The sequence below is a fragment of the Hypanus sabinus genome, chromosome 4 (assembly GCF_030144855.1).
Source record: "Hypanus sabinus isolate sHypSab1 chromosome 4, sHypSab1.hap1, whole genome shotgun sequence".
In the NCBI taxonomy this organism is placed as follows: domain Eukaryota; kingdom Metazoa; phylum Chordata; class Chondrichthyes; order Myliobatiformes; family Dasyatidae; genus Hypanus; species Hypanus sabinus.
The window spans coordinates 32,836,423-32,853,946 of NC_082709.1; the positions used below are offsets into that span (position 1 = coordinate 32,836,423).

General features: G+C 41.2%; 2 protein-coding genes across 2 annotated transcripts in view; one reads left to right on the forward strand and one right to left on the reverse strand.

Annotated features, from left to right (window-relative positions):
- The window catches only part of LOC132392642 (uncharacterized), a 709,726-nt gene that overhangs the window by 347,965 nt on the left and 344,237 nt on the right, over window positions 1–17,524 (reverse strand). The window lies entirely within an intron of this gene.
- The window catches only part of itprid2 (ITPR interacting domain containing 2), an 89,410-nt gene that overhangs the window by 53,489 nt on the left and 18,397 nt on the right, over window positions 1–17,524 (forward strand). Inside the window, exons 11-12 of the mRNA XM_059966791.1 lie at window positions 13,903–13,988; window positions 16,198–17,403. Of these exons, the coding sequence (XP_059822774.1) occupies window positions 13,903–13,988; window positions 16,198–17,403 (1,292 nt within the window). The remainder of the gene's footprint in view (window positions 1–13,902; window positions 13,989–16,197; window positions 17,404–17,524) is intronic.

The following is a 17,524-nucleotide window of genomic DNA, read 5'->3' on the forward strand; positions in this document are numbered from 1 at the left end:
TCTTAGAAGGGATGATGACTCTGTGCCTGTATTCACTGGAATTCAGAAGAATGAGGAGTGTCCTAGTTGAAAGCTATCGAATGGTGAAAAGCCTTGATAGAATGGCTATGGAGAAGATGTTTCATATGATGGGAGAAGACACAGCCTCAGAATAGAGGGATGTCCTTTTAGAATGGAGATGAGGAATTTCTTTAGCCTGAGAGTGGAGAATCTGTGGATTTCTTTGCCACAGGCAGCTTATGAGGCCAAATCTTTGTATATTTAAGGCGGAGATTGATAGATTCTTGATTGGTCAGGGCATGAAGGGATATGGGGAGAATGCAGGAGATTGGGGCTGAGAGGAAAATTGGATCAGACATGATGAAATGAGGGGTGTCCTGAAACAAGGAGCAGACTCGATGGGCCAAGTGGCCTAATTCTGCTCCTAACTATATCTTATGATCTTTTTGGACTATGTGTGTAGATCCTTTTATCCACTGTATATGTGTGATTTAAGAGAATACTTTAATTCAAACTTATTAATTTATCAGTAAACTATTTGCTAGCTGTCAAGTATTTTTAAATAGCTTAATAAAATTAGTCAATACTTGCAGTAAACTTCTGAAATTAAATTACTTGTATCTAATACCGAACATTAGCTCTTGACCATCCTTCTACCTGGTCTTCTGCATTGCTGAACTTAAACATTGCAAATTAAAGCTCATATATAATGCCCGATGAAACCCAAAACTGCAAATCTGTGGGGGAAAAAATAGCTGCTGCTTGGATAGTGTTGGGTCAAGACTTCTTTAATATTTCAGTACCATGTTTTATTTTTCCCACTGGGTTCAAAGTAAATGTGCATCCTACTCAGATCATTAGCTTTCATGATTTTGGAGTTTAGTTCCTATATCAATTTAACATTGTAGTTACATGATAGGCATGGAATTGGTTAACAGTATCCAGGTGAGGTTCCAGAGTATTTATCCAAATTCTAGGAGTGTGGTTGATGGAATCTACACTGAATCATTAAAATCCCAAATTAACTTTATCTGCAACGCGTCATTCAGGTTTCAGCATAACTGAGGGTGCTTGAAATCAAACATAATCAGAAGCATGTTCCTGTTTTGCAACTTCATAGCTTTGTGGATGCTGCCACCATTTGGCTGAAGTGATGAAGTATGCTAGACTCTGGTAATGGTTGTCAAGGAAAATTACGGGTTGCAAGGAAAACAAGTTCCTGCTGAAACTGGTTTTATCATTTAATATCATCCCTTTTTAAACATTGTTTTAATTTCATACTTCTACCTAAAAAATTAAACAGGTTGGCAGTTATATGATCTGGAAAGCTCCACAGTTACTACATCGCTATATACTTTTATAGTAACTGAAGGATGTGGTAAATATGTTGACATAAGTAGATGACTGATTAGAACTGGGTTTCAATATCCCTTCGGCTCAGTAACATGGTACGGAAACAAGCCCTTTGGCCCAACTGGTCCAATCTGTTCGAGGCGCCTTTGTGAGCTAGTACCATTTGCCCATATTCAACCCATATTCCTCTAAACCTTTCCAATTCATGAACCTACCCAAATGTCTTTTAAACATTATAAATGTATCTGACATCTTCCCTGTTCCTTCTCAGTCCTGAAGAAGGGTCTTGGCCCGAAACATCAACTGTCTATTCGTTTCCATAGATGCAGCCTGAGTTGCTGAGTTCCTCCAGGATTTTGTGCGTGTTGCTTTGAAATTTATCTGCTTCTGAGTTTTCTCTTGTAGGAGGCCTCTGTGTGGAAGATCTTATTCCTCCAGTCCCCTTTAAACTTCTCAGCCATCCCAGCCTATCCGATCTCTCTTTATAGCTTAAGCTCTCTCAGTCCTGGCAACATGCTTGTGAGACTTTCCTGTGCCTCCTGTGGCTGAATCAATAGCCAGAAGTGAACCAGAAGTGCACACAGTACTCCGAGTGCAGTCTACCCAACGTGTTGTACAACTGGAACACGGCATTCCTCTTCATGTACTCTGTGACCCCTTTGCAGAAAGCAAGCATGCTGTATGCTACCTTCAGCTTCACAAGAAGATACCACAGTACCCCCACTTCCCAAGCAGCTTGAGTTAAGCAAGGCACACCCCTCCCCCCCCCACCATCTTAACTGCATTTTACAGGAGCACCATTGAGAGTGTCCTGACAAGTTGCATCTCCATCTTGTATGGGAGCAGCCAAGCATCGGACTGGAAGTCCCTACAAAGGACTGTGAGAACAGCTGAAAGGATCACAGGGCCTCGCTACCATCCATCAGGGACATTTATAGGAGAGCTGCATACACAGGGCCTTTAGTATTATTATGGATCCCACTCATCCATCCAGCATCCTCTTTGACACTCTACCATCAGGCAGGAGACTTCAATGGATTAAAAACACAAATGTTTAGGATGGGAACAGTTTCTTTCCTCAGGCCATTCTGAACTCCCTGCTGCATCACATTCAAAATGTCATGGGTTTATCAGTTCTGTACATTACAATAGTCAATATATGCTCTGTAGTTTATTATTCATGTATAATTCATCTGTAGATTTTATCCTTGCATTTATAGGTTATTGTGTGATATGTGCATCACTGTGTTTTACATCCTGGTTCAGAGAAACATCTTTGACAATATACATGTATGTAGCTAAATAACAATAACATTGACTTGACTTGATGTCTACCTGTGTCACCATTTTCAAGCAACTAAGTAGTTGCACCCTTAGATCTCTTCTGCAACACTCCCTAGAGCCCTGTCATTCACTGTATTTACTCTGCCCTGGTTTAACTTCCTGAAATGCATCACTTCACACATGTCTGAATTAAATGTCAGTTGTCTTTCCTTTGCTCACCTTCCTGCCTGATCCTCATTCTTCACTGTCCATCATCCCACCAACCTTGTCATCAAGCTTATAAGTCATGCCACCTACATTCTCACTCAAATCAGGGATCCAGCACCAATCCCCGTGGCACAGCATTGGTGACAGGCCAACAGCCCTCCACTACCATCCTCAAACTCCTTTTACCAAGCAAATTTGGTGCCTAGTCAGATTGTATATCCTGGATCCTGTGTGATCTTGCCTTCTGGAGTCATGGTGCAAACGGCACGGATACAGTCTCTGTGGTGCAACAAATCCATGCCAACCACTTTGTCTACCTCGCTGGTCCCAATTTCCTGCATTCAACCCGTATCCCTCTAGGCCACACCCTCCATGTTCCTATTAAAATGCTTTATAAGTGATATTATTGTCCTTGCCTCAGCTACTTCCTCTGGCAGCTGATTCCAAATACTCACCACCCTTTATGACAAAAAGTTGTCACTGTGGTCCCATTTAAATCTTCCCTCTTTCAGCCTGAATGTATGTCCACTAGTTTTGGACTCTTATCATACCTTCTCAATGCCTCTTGTATAAGATCTCGTATTACACTTGTATAAGATCTGCCCTCATTCTCCTACATTCCTAGGAATAATGATCTAGCCAGCACAACTGATATTTAATTCAGACCCTCATTCCTTATAGCATATTCAGAAATATTTCCTGCACAGTTTTCAGTTTAACCATGTCTTTCCCTTAACAAAATGGCTAAGATTTTACATAGTATTTCAAGTGTGGTCTCACCAACGACTTTTATAACTACAACCTTACCTTGCCTTCCTAAGTTATGTGTTATGTGTTTTACTGTGCTTTACACCTTGGTTTGAAGAAACATTGTCTCATTTATATATTATATGGTATATATGTTATATACATGTATATAGTTAAATGACAATAAACTTGAGTTGAAAGTACTGCCCCAACTTATATACAATGCCCTGAATGAAGAATTGCAGTAGGTTTTACATTTTTTTTTATTGTCACAAGTCCTGAGTTACGGAGAAAAGCCTGTCTTACATACAGTTTATACAGATCAAATTATTACACAGTGCATTGTGGTAGAACAAGGTAAATGAATAACAGAAGGCTGAATAAAGGTCAGTAGTCACAGATGAAGTGCAGTGCAGTTAAACAATACAAGGTAAATAGTGAGGTCAAGATTCCATCTTACCATCCTTGGGAATCCTTCAATGGTCTTGGATGCCAATTTGCTAACTACCTTTTTCATCACGTTGAACTCCACGGCCCTGAACCAGCAGGTGTACTCCCTCTGTTTCATTACACTCCCTGGTACCCTGCAATTCACAGTACAAATCCAACTCTGGTTTGACTTTCTAAAAATGCATTACCTCACACTTAACATGTATTGAAATCTGTTTGCCGCTCCTCAGCCCACTTCCCTGATAAATAACCCCTTGTAATCTATGATAAACTCCACTATCAACAGTATCTCCTAGTTTCTGTAAATTTACTGATCAAGTCTTTGGTGTTTGTGTCCAAATCACTTGTATGAATGCGAATAACAAAGGTCCCAACACTGACCCCATGGCACACCACTCATCACCAGCCTCCATTCCGTGAAACAGCCTTTATCCACCACACTGCTTCCTACCTCAGAGCCAATTCTGAATCCTCCATTCAGTTCTCCCAGGATTCCATGGGAGTTAACCCTCAAGACCAGTGTAGAAACTTGTCGAAGGCCCTGCTAAGCTTCAAATCAACATTATCCATTGCCCTACTCTTTAGGTTATCATTTTAAAGAACTCAAAGGTTTGCCTAACACAACTTTCCATGCATATTTCCATGCTGACTCCTAATCAGAGTCTGTCTATCCAAATTTTGGTAAATTCAGAATACCCTCCAGTAATTTCCCCTACCCTTGCTAGCAGGCTGATTGGCCAGTAGTTTCCTGGGCTGTCCTTGCTTTTAAATAACAGAAGAACATTAGCCACTTTCCAGTCTTTGGAAACTTCATCAGTGTCTGATGATGAAGCAAATATCTCCACGAGAGCCTCTGTAATTTCTTCTCTGGACTCCCACAAAACCCAGTGTATACTCAGTCAGGCCTAGCGATTCACAGAATCTAATAAGACCAAAAGCTATAGGAGCAGAATTAGGTCATTAGGCCCATCAAGTCTGCTCTGCCATTTCATCATGGCTGACCATTTCCCTCTCAGCCCCAATCTCCTGCATCCCTTCATGCCCTGACTAATCAAGAGTTTTACTAAGATCCGTCCACCTTAATACAATATAAGGTTGCAAATACTTCCATCTTCAAAACAATACTTCAAAACATCTTCATCTGGCTGATGCAATTCCTCCTCATCTCTATTTTAAAGGGACATCCTTCTATTCTGAGGCTGGGTCTTCTGGTCCTGGACTCCCCCACTAGTAGAAACATCCTCCTTACATTCACTCTGTCTAGGCTTTTCAACGTTCAATAGATTTCAATGAGAATGTTCCTCATTCTTCTAAGCTCAAATGAGTACAGGCCCAGAGCTATCAAAAGCTTTTGCTTTCCTAATTACTGACTCAACCTGCAAGTGAACCTTTAGCAAGTCCTACATTAGGGCACCGAAGTCCCTTTGCACCTCCAGTTTCGAATTTGCTCACCATCTAGAAAGTAGCCTGTGCCTTTCTTCTATCAAAGCGCATGAGCGCACACTTTTACACACTATATTCCATGTGCCACTTCTCTGCCTAATCTAATAAACTGTCCAAATCCTTATGTAAATTCTCTGCTTTCTCAATACTACCTGCCCCTCCACCTATCTTTGTATCATCTGCAAACTGGGCCACAAAGCCATCAATTCTGTCAGCCAGGTCATTAATACATAACATGCAAATTAATGGACGCCAGACAGTTTGCCACGGGACATCATTAGTCACTGGCAGCCAAACAAAAAAGTTTCCCTTTATTCCCACACTTTGCATTTTACCCGTCAGCCAAACTTCTGTCAATGCTTGTATCTTTCCTGTAATGCGTTGGGGTATTATCTTGTCTGGCAGCCTTCTGAAGATCCAAGTAAATATCATCCATTGACTCTCCCTTGCTCAACTTCAAACACATAGAGTCACAAAATAATATTAGCATGTCCCTGGGTGAGATGGCCAGAAGATTGACAAGTTGATGTAAAGTGTGAGGTGTATGTTTAGGTACAACAGTATAATGTTACTGGCACTCTTATAATAAAACCAGCAGTCATATTAACATGTTAAACAGCAGCGATTGAAGATGAAATGTGACCAGTGCAGGATGAGAGTTTGTCTACTGGGGAGTGGAAGGGTAAGGCATTCAGGAAGGACGTACATGTGTGCTGGGTGGCAGCAGGGTGTTAAGAAGACTTAACAGCCTGGGGGAAGAAACTGTTCCAGCCTGACAGTTCTGGTTCTTAAGCTGCAGTACCTCTGTCTGATGGCAGGAGGCCAAAGAAATTGGGAAGGATAAAAGGGTCTTTGACAATTTTGGAGGCAATGAGTATGTAGTACTTCTGATATATGCCCTGAATGGGGGTGGAGAGAGGCCCTGACAATGCTTTTAGCAGTCCTCACTATCTGTTGTTGGGTCTTGCAATCTGATGCATTGCAATTCTCATACCAGATGGAAGTGCTGTTGATCAAGGCATCCAATGGTGATCTGGTGGAATGTGGAGAGAATGGTGGGGTGGGGTGGGGGGGGGGGGGGGGGTTGTTGAGGAGACTCACTGGCCTCAGTTTTCTCAAGAATTGGAGGCACTGATGTGGTCTTTTGTCTCATGAGGTGGTGTTTAGACAAGGGGGAGGTGAGAGCATCATTAATATGCACACCGAGAAACTTGATACTCTTGACTCTTTCCAGAGAGAAGCCATTAATGTACAGTAGTGTTACGAGGAGGTGCAGGTTCACGGGTTTGGTGAGTGAGACAGAAGGCACTGGTTATTAATAAGCACATAATTAATCATTTATTACAAACAGTAAAACATTCAACCAAATATCTGTCTGTCCAAGCTACATAACTACAAAACTAAATATTCAATAAACAGATATTTAGCTAAGAGCATAGGTGGGCCTCCTAAACCTGAAGCATACTTTCCCAATGGTTCTTCAACACTGGTCATGGTCTCAGTGTGAAGTGGGCCCTGGGGATGAAGGAAATGACACCTGGCCACCTGCACGTGTTAGTCTTATAACCATGAGTGCCTGAAATCAGACTCTGGTGCCATGGCACACAAGGTAAACCATGGGAAAAGAGCTGCAGCATCCTTCAATCAATGACTGGCACGGTAGGAGAGGCTTTCGACCAGCTACCCTCCCGCATGACAAGCTTTGGTGCTGGTGCCCAGCGTGATGGAGCCAGAGATGTTGCTGCCAATGTGGACTGTCTGTGGTCCCTTTGTCAGGAGTTCAAGATTCAATTACAGAGAGAGGTGCTGAGACTCAACATGGACAGTTCCGTGCTCCTTTCCCTTTCTTCAATGACCTTCTGTCCTCTCCTTTCATATACCCACTTCTCCAGCTCTTTATCTCTTTCACCAATCGACTTCCCAGCTCTTTGCTTCACTCCCCCTCCTGATTTCACCTATCACCTACTACCTTGTATTTCTTCTTCCCCTCCCACCCTTCTTACTCTAACTTCTCATCTTTTTTTTCCTCCCATGCTGCTAAAGGGTCTCGGTGCGAAAAGTCGACAGGTTACTCTTTTCCATAGATGCTGCCTAGCCTGCTGAGTTCCTCCAGCATCTTGGTGTGCTGCTTGGATTTCCAGCATCTGCAGATTTTCTCCAGTTTTCCCACCAGCTTTTGGTTAATGATTATATTGAAAGCGCAACAGAAATCAGTGAATTGTCATCTAGGTTAGACAGGAATGTGTAAAGGACTGAGGTCATGGGATTGTTGGTGAACTAATTTGGGTGATATGCAAGCTGGGAAGGGTCCAATGTGATGAGAGGGCTGGATTTAATGCAATTCCTGACCAGCCACTCGAAACACTTCATTATAACTGAGTTCAGTGCCACGGGACGGTAGACACTGAGGCAGGATACAGACAGCCTCCTGGACACCAAGATGATGGTGGGGACCTTGAAGCCTATTGGTATGTTGGACTGATTCAGGAAGATGTTGAAAATCTCGCAGTGAGAACATCTGCCTGCAGAGTTGCACACTCGAACAGACGGCTGGGTATGTTATCAGACTGTGCAACTTTGTGTGGGTTGATCCTAGTTAAGGTCTTCCTCACATCAGCTGTGGCTAGACAGAATACTTGCTCCTTGGGGGTGGGAGGACTTACATAATTTAGTGCATCACAAAATTACATAGAAGACATTCAGCCTGTCAGGAAAATGGGCATCACTGTAATTGATGTGCAGGGTGGTCTTATAGTCTGTTATGTCTTGCCACATGTGTCAAGTTTCTCTCCTTTTTTCTTTTTTAGTTGCCTTCTGTTGATATTTAAAAACTTCCCAATCATAGAAAACTTAGCACAATACAGGCCCTTCGGCCCACAAAGCTGTGCCGAACATGTCCTTACCTTAGAACTACTTAGGCTTACCCATACCCCTTTATTTTTCTAAGCTCCATGTATCCATCCAGGAATCTCTTAAAAGATCCTATTGTTTCCACCTCCACCACCGCAGTCCATTCCACACTCTCACCACTCTGCGTTTTAAAAAAAACTTACCCCTGACATCTCCTCTGTACCTGGCTTCTCACTAATGTTGTCATACAGTATGGAAGCGCTTTTGCTTTTATGCTGTCTTTGACTTCCCTAGGATGCTGCTGGCTGTTGTTGCTCTGCTATCATCCCTGCAGGTATCTTCTTCCAATCAACCATGGCCAGCTCCTCTCTCATGCCTGTGTCGTTAGCTTTATTCAACAGCAATACTGATATATCTAATTTTAGCTTCTCCCTGTCAGATCATAGTCACTACCTCCTAAGGCTGCCTTTACTTTAAGCTCCCTACCCCTCAAGATCTCCATTACTGCTTCTTTCACTATTTTGATATATTTCAGGACATTATGGTTCTTTTCCCTAAAACTTAATGGCTTCTGTGAGCTTGTCCATAGCAAATAGAAATGAAAAATATTCATTTAAGATTCCACCCACCTCTCCTGACTCTACACATGGATTACCACATAATATTTAAGAGGTCCTAGTTACCCCTTTGATCTTAATATACTTATGGAATCTGATATGATTTTCCTTGCATTATTCTCTGAGGGTATCTTGTATCCCCTTTTTGCCCTTCTGATTTCTTAAGTGGACTCCCTCCATTGTGCTCTCCAGGGCTTTGCTTTATCGCCGGTTGACCTTTGCCTCATTTTTCATGACCAGAGCCTCAATATTCCTAATTAGTTGGGATTTGTGGACCATTCCTATCTTTTCTGATTTTTTTTTTAAATGATTGTAATTACAGTGGCTGGTCTCAATTGCTATCTAAGCCACTGCTTAGCCTAATTTTCTCTTACAAGCTGCCTTCTTTCCAATGGGGCTATCTCTTATTTTTCTTGAGAAACATTTCCTGAACACGTAATGGATTCTGTCATCTAATCCCTCAGTACTGTGATAGTCCCACATTAGAGAAGTTAAAATCACCTACCATTGCAGCTATATTATTTCTATTGTAATTTCCAATCTTCTGCATATTTGAATGGTAAACCTTTCAAATTCCACAGTAATTCTGGTGTTGCTAGAACATTTCAAGTAAATTAAATAACCTAAATTAGTTGGCCCAACCATTATCAGTGGAGAATAAACTCCAACTCAGCTTCCTTACTGTATTGTTTACTTGATTGACGTTGGCAGCTTTAAACTTTCAGCTCAATTGTTTTGGCTGGGAGTTTGTATGTAATTTATCTGTCTGCCCTCCACCCTGAAACATGGCACTGATAATGAAATACAGTTCTGAAATTCTGCAGCTCACAGGAACACAGGCCTTGTTTGAAAATCTAAAGCCTTGCATGTACCATGGGCATTATCATAGTACCACGGGCATTATCATAGCCTAGGCTAATTCTTTACTTTCAAGTCCCTGCAGGAACACTGCTGAGTAAGCAAGAATGCGAGTCCTGGCTTTTTTCCCTCCCTGACTAAGAGACACTGAGGCTTTTGTGGTATTCTGTTGCTGTGACTGAGCTGTATGTGGTCTGCCTGGAATGGGAACCACATTTTGACCTATTTTCTTGCAGATACTACAGAAGATGGAACACACTTGAAATTTGAATTAGGCCCAGCAGACCTGAGAACTGGAGGAATCTTTTCACACACATAACAGTAGAAATTTGGAATTCACTTCAAGTTTGTGGATACTGGGTTCATTAAGTTTTTGTTTTGTTTAAAAATAACTTTAACAATGGATACAGGTTGATTGGGAATGAAAACACCATGGTGGTTGGTAATTAGATCATAACAAAATAGTATGATCCTGATCTTCTTACCTGTGTGAGCCGGCTGGTAGTGTAATGGCATCTGCACTGGACTTAGAGGAGAGCGGTCCAGGGTTTGAATCCGGCTGGCTTCTTGCATACTTTCCATCCGTGCTGGGTTGAGCATTGAGCTAGCAATGCGATCTCATTTAAAAAAAAGCAGACAAAAATACTAGAGAAATGACAAGGTTGCTGCCCGATGCACCACAAGGAACAGCAACAACAACTTGTGTATGTGTGTAATAGTCGTGAGGGTTGGACGACTTACTAATGGATAACACAGTATGTTTAGCTCCTTTCTATATTTAGCACAGCTTTTCTTCTAAACCATTTTTCTGTGAAGTAATATTTAGAGGCCTAACTTCCCAATGTGAGGATATAGTTGCAGTTAAGGAGTGAAGCAAAGATTAGTGAGGGGTTGTGCTCTGAGGGATGATCAGGTAGGCCTGGGCTTAGTCCCTTTAGAAGAGGGAGAGGTGAAGGGATGACTGCAATAAAACCCCTACAACATTCATATTGGGTTGGACAGGGTAGATATTCAGATTGTTTTCCCAGGCTGAGATCCCTGGAGCTAAAGGTCACTGTCTCAAAATAAGGGGTCAGCCACTCAGGACAGCAATGAAAATGCCATTTCTTCACCTAGAGCATGGCCGAATCTTAAGAATTCTCCATCCAAGAGAGCTATGGGGGCTTTATGTTTGAGTATATTCAAGACAGTAATTGATGTTTTGTATTTTAATGTAATCTAAGGGTGTGTAGTAAAGGGAAGGAGGCAATGCTGAGGTAGAAGATCAGCCATGATCTGAATCAATAATGTTGTAAGCATGAGGGGAAAAATGACATGTTCCAGTTTCTTTCCTCGAAACTTTTCTTGACTGAACAGATAATTGATTTCTTACTTTTAACTTTATAGCTGAGGTAAATTGAGGAATGTTAGTGTACCTCTTTCTGCAAGGCTGTGCTGGTTTTTCCAGTACAATTCCCCAGAGGCTGTTGAGCCTGCAGCATGGATCAAGGAATTTCAAGAACCTTGGTGATCTTGGCTCAGATCTAACTTGCAAGCTCTTTGGCACTTATTTAAGGAACATTGCTTGGAAGCTGGCCCTCATCGCAAGCTGGCCATGTCCTCTAAATTAATAGTCATCGTAAAAGGCCATTGACTGGAAAGGTTAACTCTTTCTCACCTGTCAAAGATATTGAAAGATCAACTGAACTGCACAGTTCTCTTTTAATCACTTGGATGATGGCAGGTGCTTGTGAATACTGACAGTAGTTTGGAAGGAGAATGTTTAGTCTTTCAAGTTTACAGGAGTATTTAACTGGGTACTAATATCCTTATTAGGCCCTATACAGCTATGCATTAGCCTTAACCAAATGGAGGGGAGCCTACGTCCACCAGGGGATGAGCACCTGTCTGCTGATACTTAGCCACCTGCTGTATGCCCGCAAGCTGAGCAGTCAGAAGAACTTCTGGATTGCACAGTTTTTACACAAGCAGTTTCAGTACAGTCTAGGCCTTGGCAGTGCTCAGAAGCAGCCCTGATTTTTCTTTTGTAAATAAATCAAAGTTAGTAACATTTTTATTAATATATTCTCACGGGCCATAGCTGAAGGATGAAAATGTACCACATTAATTTTTTTATGTAACAATTGCTGGTTCCCATTTTTAACGCGAGCACAGTTTGCTGCTACCATCATTAGCACAAGAGCTGTTATACATGTTTGGTGTGCTGTGCTGTAAGTGACTTGTTTGGTGCAAAAAAAATCTGAACAGATGTGTCCCATAATTATGATGCAACCCTATTTTCATTCAAGAGCTTAAGCAAACTTTGGGACTACATTGAGTTGATTTTGACTTTGCAACCTAGTTGATCATTGACAGGTTCCCTGCCACAGCAGATCAGATAACACATTGTACCTTGATCAGGAACCAGGATTGGCATTACTTAAAGGACAATCATAATTTTGAAGCTTAATTTTATAAAAATTGTTAGAAATTGCTTCATGGAATCTGTTAGAAATCTATAATTTACAGAATAACATACATTACCAATAGGAGAATGTGTGTATGAGAAATATTTCATCATTCATATGGTTATAACTATTCTTAAAATGACTGCATAATTTTCAAACTATTTTTAAAAATTTTCTCCACTCCTCTTGATTCTAAGCATCTTTTGAGGGAAAAGTGCAAAGGAAAGATGTGCAGATGATGGAAATCAGAAACAGCAGATAATATTGCAAGCACTCTGGATGTCAGGCAGGATATACAATATGGAAAGAGAAATAGAATTAACATTTCAGATCAAACACCTATAGTCAGAACTGGGAAAGAATGACCACAATTTAGAATGTTATCTCAGTTCCATCTTTATCCTTTCTGGGGAACTGTGCAATCAGTGAATGGTGAAAAGCATATCTGAATGTATCTCTCATAAGCTAGGAAGGTTTAAAGCAGCATCCACTGTGGTAAATATTGATAGTATGGAGAAAGATAAGTGTGACTGTACAAATGTGAGACTGGAGGGAAGTTATGCTTGCCACTGTACGATTATTTATGTATAAACACACCACTTCTTGGCTGTATAGTGATGAGAATTACTAAAAGGAAAAAGAGGCACAAAGTGGAAAAACATAGCTTTCATGTGCAGGAAACAGATTACCATTCAGCTCTAGAAAGCTATTAATCACTGGAATAATGAAATGTGCCACAATCAAAGATAAGGAGCAATAGCTTTGGTTCAACTAATTTCCTTGAACTGTGGAACCTACACTCAGTAGCCACTTTATTAAGTACCTCCTGTACCAAACAAAACAGCTACTGATTGTATGTTAGTGGTTTCCTGCTGCTCATCCACTTCAAGGTTCGATGTGTTGTGCATTCAGAGAGGCTGTTCTGCACACCACTGTTGTAACTCGTGGTTATTTGAGTTACCATCACCTTCCTGTCAGCTTGAACCAGTCTGGCCATTCTCCTCTCACCTCTGTCATTAACAAGGCACTTTTGCCCTGGAATTGCCACTCACTGGATGATTTGTTTCTCATACTATTCTCTGCAAACTCTAGAGACTGCTTTGTGCAAAAATCACAGGAGATCAGCACATTCTGAGATACTCAGACCACCCCCTTCTGGCACCAACAATCATTCCACAATCAAAGTCACTTTGATCACATTGCTTCCCCATTCTGATTTTTGATCTGAATAACAACTGAACCTCTTGACCGTGTCTGAATATTTTTGTGCATTGAGTTGCTGCCACATGATTGGCTGATTAGATAGTTGTATTAGCAAGCAAGTGCACAGGTGTACCTAATAAAGTGGACAGTGAGTGTATGCAGCACTTGTCTTGGCTGAGTGAAAGAATGAGATGCTTTGAATTGTTGATTGTTACTCATTAACAACTTCTGAAACTGAAAACCAATACAAGTGAATATCAAACCAGAAACGGGGCAGAATCATTTATAGAGCTTGGCCTGACTGAATGATTGTACTGGTTTGGGCAGTGGATTGACATTGCCATTGCAAATTCTCCAGCTGCAGTTTCCATTTCCAGCTCTTGTTTTGTCTATGTACTCATTCTAATTTAAGTTTGGATTTAATGAAGGACATTTTTTTCCAGAGCATTTTATAAGGACCAGCAGTTCCCATTCGGACAGCAGCGGGTTTGCAGAAGATCCATCCTCGGACTTGACCGGACTGTCTCAGGTAGAAATGTTTACTTTATTACAATAAAAATTATACTTGGGAAATGTTGCATGGAATTTAGAAAGAGGTGAAAATGGCAAAGGGGGTTGGCGTAAGCTACAGGTTTGACCTTCAATCTTCAGGTGCAGATCTCAGCGGGCAGGTCTTTACTGGAGGAGTCTGGCCTCACGCTTTCTAAAGATTAAGTGGAACCCACCCATGCAGATATGACTTCCTGTCGAGGGCACTTCTTCCATCACTTTTTTCAGCTGGTCCTGTCCTGTGTTGTCTCTACTCGTTCTTCCTGCTAAAGCTGAGGTTTCACCTGTTGCACCCTTGAACGTACGTGGCAAGTTTGTGGAAAGATATTGTCGCTACACCACATCCTATAGAATTCGCAGCTTAAGATGATTATAAACCACCTGATGAAGTAACAAGAAAGCTGGTTAAATAAATTCATGCGAGACGGTTCAGTTGGTGAATTCCTTTTTACGACGGAATGTTGGGACACAGCATTAGCCAGCGTATTGAGTTCTAGACTGGTAGCTCTGGCATTAAGTCAGCTTCTGGATACCATAATCTGCTTGCTGTTTATATTTACAGCTGACCTACACCGTTTGAATGGGAATGTTTACAACAACAAGTCTCACAAATTTGTGAATGTGCTATTTTGGACACTATTTTGCACCCCCTGTGGGATCTCCTATGAAAGGCTGGCTACCCACTCCAATTTCCTTGATGTTCTCTTTCTACCATCTGTATTTTTCAAAATATTTTTTTGAAATCTCAATGTTTACTGTATTTTCTTACTGCTTCTGCACTACTCAATTAATTGAAATTCAATCACCTTTTACGAATTGCCAGTTGAAATTTAAGGGCCTGAAGTAAGCAGCATGCCATTGTTGTGAGTTTACAAAATATATCCAAATCTACGATGTGCACCCAGTCTAATTACCCATCTAAGTTAGCCTCACTTTGTCAGTGGGTGTCAGATTTCTGATGCATGACTCTCAGGACCAACTTTAATGTCTAATAAATCTGTTCTAACTGCAATTGAAATGTATATCTGTGGATAGTGTTGACCTCTTTGGTGGCTGAGACCCAGCAGATGCTGTAGGTCATATATTTAAGAATTTTAAAAGCTGAGGTGGAGATACTTGTATTTGTAAAATAATCAACATTGATTTTTAAATTGGACAGCTGTATTCCCTATCGTGGCCCGTCTGACTCAGATGTTATGTTGATCCACGTCTGGTATTGCATTCAGATTCATTCCTCGTGCTGCTCTGCACCTACAGCTTTGTTTCTAGGAATCTTGTTCTTTTCAATAGATCAGTTGACACAGTAATACTTTTTATACCGACTACTTGTCTATTGATTCTTGTACGTATTATTTATACACTGACATTATTTTGGATTAACCATACAACAGACTTTTCAGATAAGTTGCTGCATCTTAACTGCTCTTTGCTTCCCTGTCATATATTTAAATAGGAAGGTCAAGTCTGTTGAATTGAAATTTCTGTGGCAAAAGAACACAAATATTTGTAATTTATTTCAAAGTCAGTTGATATGATAAAGAGGTGCAAGTGATGGTTGATGGAAAGCTAACTGTTGAAGATCAGATTTGAAGGCTTTTGTTTAAATTTTAGTCCTATCTGCTTATAACTGACCCAAAGTGGCTTTTATTTTACTCATATTGTAGCTTTGGTTTAACACTCTCTTCTTTCTAAGTGACTGGGCTATGTATATTTATTTGATCTGTTTTAAATGAACAGCTAAATCAATAATATCTATGTAGTTTCTGCAATATCTGTTACACAAAGGCCATACTCCTGGGCCAGGTTTTAAAATTAAAAAGTATGCAGATATTCAGTTTAGAGAAATTTTAGTTCTAATAGGCACTACATTGGCACACAATCACTGAAATATTTTTATGATTGTAATTACTGAAATGAGCCACATTATTTTTCGTCTGCTTGATGGTTGAAATGCTTTACCAAACTGTTATGAAAACCATAATCGCAACTGAATAGCACGTAACTGACCTCTACAAGGACTCTGTAATTCTTTTAAAAAAAAGTGATTCTTATTTATAATCCTTTCACGTTGAGCTTTTTTCCTGGAAAGAAAATGTCTAAGAGGATAAAGCTATTTTATTTAAGATGACAGATTGAATTTTCACCTGAATTATTTGTATTTCCCGTTTAATTCTTGTGCTCTATCCAAGGGGCCAGATGGTTACCTGCAAGCAATGGGAAGCAGTGCTGACAGCTGTGACAGTGAGACCACAGTCACGTCCATAATTGATGATCTGCAGGCGCCTCTGAGTGGTGACCAGAAGTTTTTCACTCCGTTTCAAACGCCGGTGGATGATATGACTCTGGACCTGAAGGAAACAACTTCAGATCCAGTTGTGGAATTAATTTCTGATAATGTGACGGAGATGGACAGTGAGGCAACTACTGGTACAGATGGCTGCGCGCAGTCAGCTGACCAAAATGCTTTGGGTTTTATTGATGGTGAGGTGGAGCTGGACGCAGAAGGTGATGTGAACTGCGATGGTGAGGAAGATATTCCTACGTACTCTGGGCATCCTGGAGCACGCGAAAGACGGAAGAGCATAGACTCTGTACTCAGTTGGAATTCCGGCCCTGTTGTTGCTACTTCTGAAGCCTTTGACTTTTCCTCCTCCTCATTGGGTAAGATCACCACAGTACTCGAGAGAGCAAAAACAAAAACCTATGCTGTCTCCATTGCCTCTGGAAGAACAAGGCGTCCAGTAACCAAAGCAAACGATCGAATCATCAGAGAAGAGGAGAGGACCACCAGGAATGAAACTCTTATGAAGCTCAAACGATCTTCTTTTCAAAGGTCCAGCTCTCTTCCAACTAAACTGCTCAATCCAGTGCGAGTGGTGTCATCGTTAAACATACAACTGGCATCCAGTAGCAGCACACAACACGGTTCACCAAGGTTCACCTACAGATATTCTCCTCAGAAGGAAGGGGAATTGCCCACTGAGGAAGAAAATGAGCAGTCATTCTGCCGATCCGAGCTTTATATCCCAACCGAGACAAAAGAGAAAAGTAGGAAGCGATTCACTGTGAGCAAGCAAGATGAAGAACCACAACATAGGCTGGCCTCACAGACACTGTCAATGCCGCCACATTTAACACAGTCCTGTTGTTCTCTTCATACACTCCCTTCAGAGTGGCAAGACCAGCCTCTGTGTGCTCACGCGAGAACCAGGAGCACGTGCAGCATTCCCAACCTCGGGGAATATACCTGTGCATCACCTTATGGATTCATGTATCCTCCGAGACCAATGTCACACTCTTATCATCACAGTTCAATGAATCCTCCGTCTGCTGTTGAATCACAGCTCCGCCGGGTCCTCACTGAGATAAGGAGCACGGTGCAGAATCTTTCTCGGGTAAAGCATAACTTAATTTCACGAACTGGGGAGATACATTTACTCCATTACATGAGTCTAAGAATGAATTCTGGCCATAGTGCTGAGTAAATCACACACTTCTGAAAAACAGCTGGTTGAC